General features: G+C 35.8%; 2 protein-coding genes and 1 long non-coding RNA gene across 7 annotated transcripts; 1 reads left to right on the top strand and 2 right to left on the bottom strand.

Moving 5' to 3' along the window:
• Positions 1–432: 432 nt before the first annotated feature.
• LOC111999069 (uncharacterized) lies at positions 433–5,318 on the bottom strand. Of its 5 annotated transcripts, none has more exons than XR_010624928.1 (7): positions 4,825–5,318; positions 4,116–4,253; positions 3,287–3,373; positions 3,122–3,186; positions 2,979–3,047; positions 2,692–2,869; positions 433–1,370 (listed from the first exon to the last, which is right to left on the bottom strand). It is a non-coding gene; the product is annotated as an uncharacterized LOC111999069 (long non-coding RNA). The 5 variants fall into 5 exon arrangements; XR_002881555.2 differs by having other exon boundaries at positions 2,821–2,869; XR_010624926.1 differs by having other exon boundaries at positions 2,821–2,869; positions 3,310–3,373.
• Positions 5,319–5,840: 522 nt separating this feature from the next.
• Positions 5,841–6,649, top strand: LOC136063216 (uncharacterized). Its single transcript, XM_065763256.1, has 2 exons — positions 5,841–5,944; positions 6,403–6,649. Exons 1-2 carry the CDS (start codon positions 5,841–5,843, stop codon positions 6,647–6,649), a joined length of 351 nt encoding a protein of 116 aa, XP_065619328.1.
• Positions 6,650–8,160: 1,511 nt separating this feature from the next.
• On the bottom strand, positions 8,161–8,610 carry LOC136063215 (uncharacterized). Its single transcript, XM_065763255.1, has one exon. It carries the CDS (start codon positions 8,608–8,610, stop codon positions 8,161–8,163), a length of 450 nt encoding a protein of 149 aa, XP_065619327.1.
• Positions 8,611–8,700: the final 90 nt, after the last annotated feature.

Here is an 8,700-nt window from a genome sequence, read left to right as displayed (position 1 = left end):
TATTGAATATACATTAAATGGAGAAATAATATTAATTAGAGAGTGTACTCTATTTAATTGTTTTCTTCCTTGAACTTTCAAATCAAGAATTAATAATACGATACTTGTGTTTGATTTTTGTTTTCCTTCCTTGAACTTTGAAATCAATAATTAATACTACCTATACATGTTGGTTTAACTGTACAATTGCTGGGGAGGAAGGAAAGAGCTAAATAGCCCCCCAAACATAATGCAGTCATAAGTTAGATGCCATTGTGAATGATTGTTTATTACATTTATACTATATAGGGTGCTATTCTGCTCTAGTGCAAAAATTTAGGGCCAAAAAAAAAAAAAAAAAAAAAAATTGGTCTAAAATAACCTTTAGCATTTGCCTTAAAGGCAAGCGGCCGATGTTGGGTAGGGGTTGTTGAACAGTTAGATGANGTACTAATTGCATAACATCAACCCAATCAAACATGTATAACTCAACACACATCCATGAATTTATTTATTTTTAAATATTATTTAAGAAAGGGGACACAAATCCATTATCCTAGAAAATATTTTATTTTATTTTCTGATAAATTACTCTAGAAAAGAGAATTCATCTATCCACAGAAAATTTCACAAGGGAATCAATATGAAAAACAAAGCCTACACCTAAAGGTATATCTCTTATCATGTGCTTAGATTGGTCATATGCAATAACCACTGGTGCCTAACTAAACCAAGAATCACAAAAAGTCCAGTCACAAAACCAACCACCAAGCTATTTTTGGGATTAAATAATTTATGAAAGCAAATTAGCCAATGAGACTAGGTGTAGAGCTGTTCACCCACCAACCATCACATCCCGCCATTGACAAAACTTCACCAAATTGACCGACAACGGCAGTTACCAATAAAATTGACATGATGGTTGGTAAGATTCTTGCCAAAACCCCCCAAGCATTTTGTCTCACAATGAGTGAATCCTTTTGGGGAGTCAGGGAAGAAAGAAAGAAGATGAAAAAAAAACAAAAACACACACAGACAAACAAATCTAACAATGGCATAGATGCCTATGTTCCGTTTATAACATCACAGAGACCTGAAGATAGATCCCCATAGGGCATCAAGGTTGAATTAATAATAAACATAATTAGCAATATATTCTCACTTTCTATTGCAGCTCACTTAACAGTGCCTTAATCCCAACATGCTGCCAGCTATATAATTCTTTTCACCATAGGTCACAAGAATTCACTACTCATTCTCATTAGATCAAAATATGGATAGTAAGCTACCTGTAAGAACTGGCTCCAGTGTTCAACCAATGGCCACTGCTTTTCGGCAAACAGTAATTGCCACATTCCAATAGCTGTATCCAATGCTAAAGATTTCTAACCCTGAAATACTAAGAAAAATCAGCTACCTACATACATAACCAGAATTTGGGTGAGAATGACATTGTATAAAAAAGACACACACATAATTGAATTTTTAGGTGTTAAATATAACTTTTAGTAAAGTATATAAAATGTAGCACAGAGCTGACATAGAAGCTGAAGGAAAAATCTGTTTGTAATCATGTGTGCATGCATACACACATGCATCCCCATGCTTTTGAATGTACAGCCTTTTAAGCTAAATGAAATTTCACACCCATCAAGGATCATATCCACCTAGACAGCCATAACACTTTGCAAAAAATTCAGTAAGTGGCTCATTGTCTCTTTGCTATGTTTCAATTAGCACAGTAATGTTAGCACGTCTCTCCATATTGTAAAATTGCTGGAAATTATCATCCATAGGGAACTGGAAAAATGCATTTAGCCTCACCATCTCTGCCTATCAAAAATTTGCCTATCCATGTTTATTCCTACAAAAAATGGGGAGGAAACATTGAATAAATGAAACTTAAACATCTAAATCCCCCGCCATTGTTCAAGGGACAATAGTAATACAAGCTTTAAGAGGCACCTATCCATCAAAGATTCAGTCATTTAGCGTAGTTGTCAAAAGCTCCAATTCCTGCTCTATACATGCAGTAGTGACTTTTTGATGCTATTATGCACAGACAAGGACACTATATATCTTAGCACAACAGGACAATAATAAAATCCAAAAGAACAGGTCACTGTATAATTTAAGAACTAATGCAAAAAACCATACATCCCTGGTTTGAGTTTTAGTACCTCAATCTAAGCTATCTTCCCAAGAAAATTCAAATTCTATGAGCAGCCAGTGTCACACAACATGAAATGAATAATTCAAAATTTACTGTTTTGGATATTCTATGTTAATGTTACATCTACATCCTGTATGCCCTCAAGAAGAAGTCAATTCCTAGTTCACTTATACAACACTAAATTTGATATAGATATTAAAAGATAAAATAATCAAATTTAAAGCCAGGAGAACATCTGAGTTCATGAATCTAACATCCATATCAAAATGCACCTAAGTCTACACATTTCCACTCAAAATTAAGGGCAAGATTGCATGTAGGAATTAATCAAGTTGATTTTTAACAATAACAGAAGGGCATAAAGTAACTCCAGCACACTCAGAGCATACCTCATTCTGAGTTCGGAGTAAAAAGACAAGCTTATTGTGCATACACTCCATCTAAATGTTAAATAAGTGATATCACCTTAGGATGCTGATTTTTCTAATAAAAGGAATTATTCAAGGAAAAAAAATAGCAATAACAAGTACTATACCTACCTAAAAGACTAACTGAGAAAAGTGAAAAGCTGAAAACTATTAAAATGTCTTCATTTTCTGCAGTGGAAATAAATATCCATAGGTCAAGAGTATGTACGAATCCAAGCATTCACGCAGAGAAAAGAGTACCTTTTTTTTGCCCAGCCAAACGCGAAGTTATATATCTCACAGAACTTTTCTGGACAAATACAAGCAAAAATCATTTTCAGCAACAAAAGCACAACAATTGTATCTCTATCTTATAAATGCTAATCAAATCAACCAATGAGCTTTAGTTTAAATGGTACCTCCTGCCTTGTAAAAGCAAGGTGGAGAGTGCGCTCAAGAGTTCATGACCATTGGGTGAGTGTTTTCACCTAAAAGCAACATGAATTACAATATTAAAACTAAATTTTAGAAAAAATCATAATTCATGAACACTTGCACGTACGATCATCTTTCAGCTCCATGCGCATAAATGGTATCTTTTCACAGAACTTCTCCAAATAGTCTATCCTGCCATCAGAATATATAGCCTTAATCAAGACAGTTCCAAACTCTTAATTGATATCATTAAACTCGAGAATAAGTATAGCTTAAATAACTATTTATATACTTCGCCTAGCCCTTGAAGACCACCTATAAACTCCTGCTTGGAAAATTCACACATGGTAGCAGCTTTCATGTGCCATGAAACAACTAACTGCAATAACAGCAGCAACCCATGTATTCAAAACAATTCATAAGCTAAACATACTGATACAAATCATAAACAATGGGGAACTCTGAAGACTGAAAATATTCTGACTCTATGAACAGCCATAGTTTCTCTGTTTTGGGTCTTTGGTAGGGCAAGGGGGAGGGTATTGAGAATCAAAATATAAACTTTCTGTTCTTGCCAAATTTCCGAACACTTCAACAGGGCTACATTTTATATAATAATTTTCTTGCTACCACTGGGTCAGACTTTGTAGATTTGAATTTAAACCTCAAATTAGGGATACTTTCTTCATATTAATCAAAAGATATTTAGGTATGCATGCCTTGGATAGCAATAGCCTCAAAGAATTAACTAGACAATTTAATGTTTTTTTCCCAAATAATTTTTAAGGCTCTTTTGCCATTACAAAATTACAAGAAATGAAATTCAAAAACAAATAAAATGACCACCAATTCTGTTTTTTCTTTGTATAAATGTTCTTTCAAATTGAATTAGTATCCCACATAAATGAGCCCATTAATTTAGAGAAAGAGAATAGGAAGTGAAAAAGACCCCCAAATATGCAAATCAAATAGCGCAAAAAAGGGAGACATACTCTGGCATTCAACCACGTAAAATAAATCAAATGAAGATGATGCATAGGAAAATAGTTTCAATGTAATAATAGTTCCATTTGGTATATCCATTAGAAGCCTTGAATCAGATGTCAGGGAAAGACACCCACTGTGATCAGGGACTAGAGGAGGTTGAGCAATTGCTGCATTGGAAAATGGCTCTCTACCGTGCAGAAGTCTAGGCAGATGATCATAGCATTAAGGCAAGAAAAGTTGAAACCCATTACAATCACAATCATCCAATTCATCTGCATGTTAAGACAATTCAAATCATAAAATAGTTAAAGAAAATACGAACCATTATTTTCCCCCTTTTTCTGAGGGAGAAAAATCTATTCCTAAAATTTTAAGTCAAACAAACATCACTCTGCCCCCTCAAAATTCCATAGAAAATATGTTTAACTAATTACGCCAATAAATCGAACTCAATACAAGTAATCTCTTCTGTATGACCAAGTAGATGTTGACCGTCATCAATATAAAATATTATATTCATTTTAACCTCACTTGTCCATTAAGTTGCACAACTTTATGCTTTTTTTCTGGAAACTTTTTGGCCATTGAAAGCAACAGAACTCAGCAACAGATCAAATTACTAATTTCTTTCATTAGTTCTTTTCTTGTTTGGCATTATTATATCCTTCAAGTTGTACCTATTTATTAATAAGTGTGTTAATTTAGTGAAAGAGAGTGAGAAGTGACGAAGATGCAAATCAAACAATACAACTAAAGAGGGAGACATACACTGGCATTCAACAACTCAAAAGAAATCGAATAAAGATGATGCAAAAGAAAACAGTTTCAAAGAAATAACAGTACCTCGCCAGGTTGCTTCGAAATTTGATCCAAACTAAGAGGTTTTCATTTTCTTCAACTGTGGATATGGATTGAAGTCGAAATCATCGTTTACAGAGGGATAGACCAATGAAGAAGAACCCAAATTAAACCCATGAGCAACGGTTAAGTCAAATTCGAAACCAAAACCAGACCTATTTGCCACATCCATTGGAAGCCCTTAATCGGATGGCAAAGAAAGGTGCTCAATGCATGCCAAATATAAGTCATTGCGCACTGTGTTCAAAGGGATGGACAATTGATGATGATACCAAATCACAGCCATCATTGTGAAAGCCCATCAAACTTGAGTGAAGCCCCCTATTTGCCTAGTCCATTGAAAGCCCCCAAAGCTTCGACATTGTTGAAACTGTAGGAAGTTGGCAAAGGAGGCAATAAATGCTGGAGCTCAGTGTCGTGAGGGACTGAGGATGACCCGCCACCGTCCATAGCATTTGGGATAGTTTTTGGAGGGTGACACTGATGCTGTTTTTCTGGTGTATTTTTTTTTTTTTTTTAGGCGAAAAGCACATTTTAGTCCCTCCATTTTAAGGTGTTTTTCGTTTTAGTCCCTAAGTTTTATTTTTACCGCTTTTAGTCTCTATTCTGAAAAACGGTTCCATTTTTGTCCCTCCCATTACATCGTAAACAGATTTTGCTGATGTAGCAAACGGAATTAATACAAAATGATGAAATAATAGCTACAGTAAATATTGGTGATCACTGTTAGTTACTCCCCGCCTTAGTAGTCACGTGTCCCTCACGTGACCATCACTAACCTCCCTAACCCAAATAAAACCCCAAATCACGCCAATACCAAATAGAAATCCCTAACCCCCAAATTTCCTTAGCTCCTCGCTCATCAGTCACAACACAGATTAAAGTTCCTCAGCTCCTCGCTCCTTGCTCATCAGCTCCTCGCTCCTTGCTCATCAACTCCTCGCTCACCACACAGCAAAAAATCATCTTCAAATCAACTGCTTTCCATGGATTCAAGCTCGATGTCGTCGAGTGGAAGCTTGAGGAAAAGGGGCCCAACCCGATGCTTCTGCTCGGAGAAACCCGTTTTGGTCGTTTCGTGGACACCTGACAACCCTGGAAGAAGGTTCTGCGGGTGTCCAAATTACTGGGTAAGATAGTGATTTTGTCTGGGTTTTAAAATTTTTTCTGGGTTTTAATATTTTTTCTGGGTAAGGTCGTTTTGTGTAATGTTTTTAAATTTCTATATAGTTTCTGGGTTTTAAAATTTGTTCTGGGTAAGGTCGTTTTGTGTAATGTTTTTAAATTTCTATATAGTTTCTGGGTTTTAAAATTTGTTCTGGGTAAGGTCGTTTCATGTAACGTTTTTAAATTTCTTGTTTTTAAATTTCTATATAGTTTCTGGGTTTTTAAATTTCTTCTTTTCTTAAATAAATAAAAAATTAAAAAAAATTAAAAATTGGTTTTCTCAGCTGACAATATAAATTTAGTTTTCTTGTATTTTGCTAATACAAGTGTTGGAATATTGTGCTAATACTATTTGCTAATTCTATTTGTTCTTGTTTTTCATGATTTTGGTTAAAGATATGATGGGTTTTATCTACCCCTTGGGTGTCAGGTTGGACGCAAGTGTAAATTTTTTCAGTGGCATGATGATGAAATCTGCGAGCATGGCAAGGTGCTGATTCCGAAGCAGAGGCAACGGATTTTGACCCTTGAAGCTGCCATTATAGGCTACAGGAAGAGAGAGAAGAGGCTGCTCATTTGCCTGGGGCTGTCTCTGGTGATAAGTGGGATGCTACTCTGTATGGTGCTTCTTTTGGTTGGCTAAATAGGTGGGGGGGGGGGGGAATGGGTCATTAGGTGGGTAGGTATTAGTGGAAAAATGCCTGAATTTTGGTGTTGGCATGTGTTGGTATGTATTAGTGAAAAAATGTCATAATTTGTGTTGGTATGTATTAGTGGGAGAAGACCTGATTTTTGGTGTAATTATCTTTGTAATCCAAGACTTTTGCAATGGAATATGGTAGTTTTAATTAATCTGTGATTTGTGTACCAATCTATTACATTGTTGTGAAGTGTTTGTGCAATTTGAATAGTGCCTTAAAAGGGTTATAACAAAATTTTGATTGGAGACAGCAATTTCATATTAACTGTGCAGTTTGACACTGCAATTTGAGTCTGCCAAGCAAGAAAATGGAGCTGACTGCACAAACATCAGATGGCATAAACTACATAATTTACTAAACTGCAGAAACATCAGATGGCATAAACTGCATAATTTGAACAGTGCCTTCAAAGGGTTATGCAAAATATTTAGCATCTCTCAAAACTAAACTGCATAATTTACTAAACTGCATAATTCATTACATAATTTACTAAACTACATAAACTGGAACTCCAATGCCCACATTGATTGACTTACATTTATTAAACTGCATAATTTACATTCATTAATCCATACATCATTAAACTACATAAAACATACATCATAAAATTGCATAAAACTACATTCATTACACATTAAACTGCATAAGACATACATAGACTATGTAATACATTGGCCACTGCCCAGCACACTGCATAAAACATATATAGACTGCATAATACACTGGCCCAACACACTGCATAAAACATACATAGACTGCATAATACACTGGCAACTGCCCAGCACACTGCATAAAACATCATTTAACATCATTAATCTCTAAAACTGGCTACTGCCCAGCACATTAAACTCCAATGCTCACCAAACCTGCATAATCACCAAACTTTCCAGCACATTAAACTGAATATTACCAACATAGACTATGTAATACACTCAAGCTTCATCCAAAAGACATGAGTTTAACCCTTTTAAAAATTAAAGCTAAAAACTAGCAAATCTGAATAATGCAAGCTGAATCATCACAATATTACCAATAATCAAAATAATTACAAAATATTTAACACCAATGACTGTTTTGGTGTACCACAATAATTACAAAATGTAGGACAAGTCTACCAAGCACATTCATACAAAAAAAAGACTTGGTCAGCCATCATATAAGTATACCAAAATGCCAATTGTTCTAGCAGTTACATAAACATATGAAGAGTGCTTTCAACATATAGCACAACAAAAAAAAAGTCCTCTCAGCTTGCTATCTTTTAGTGACTGCACCTCTCTTCCTCTGTCTTGTTGGTCTTGGATTGGATTGGTTATCAGTGGAGGTGGAGGTGCACTTGTGTCCTACTGGCTTGGATGCACTCCTAGGCAAGGAAGAGTTCCCTCCTACTTCTCCCTTGCAGCTCCTCTTGTTGTGTCCTAATTTCCACAGCTCTTGCATTGTTTTGAGATGCCTAGACCTCTATTTTTCTGTGACTTCTAGGTTCATCAGTCTCTAGTGCCCTCTTCTTCTTAGGCCTACCAGGAGTCTCCTCTTGATAGGGGTTGCACAGGTGGTAGTCCACTAGGTCTCCACATATTCTGGCCATTGATGGCTCTATAATGGGTTCATAGCAATCAATGTAAGTAGTCCTTTTGTAGCAAGCGTTGACATACTTTTCAGCATCTTCTCTGCTGAAAAATATACAAGAAATGGCATGGCAACATGGCATGCCAAGTATGTCCCACTTCCTACAGCTACACTTCTTCTCTTCCAAGTCCACAATGAAACTCTCTAGCCCATTCTTCACTTCAAACTTCGTACGACCAGCCCAACATGCTATCCACTTGCTGCATGCCAACTTCTCCTTGTACAGCCTCTTCCTTATTTTAGGACACAACTCAGATTCCACCTTCATAATCATTTCTCTGTTTGCTTGAAATCTAGTCATCAGATATAACCTAATACATTCAAGCTGCAAGCACATAGAGAGAAATAGAGAATTAATCATTCA

This window comes from Quercus suber, unplaced genomic scaffold, assembly GCF_002906115.3.
Source record: "Quercus suber isolate HL8 unplaced genomic scaffold, Cork oak 2.0 scaffold_500, whole genome shotgun sequence".
Lineage (NCBI taxonomy): Eukaryota > Viridiplantae > Streptophyta > Magnoliopsida > Fagales > Fagaceae > Quercus > Quercus suber.
This window is presented reverse-complemented; position numbering and strand designations above follow the sequence as displayed.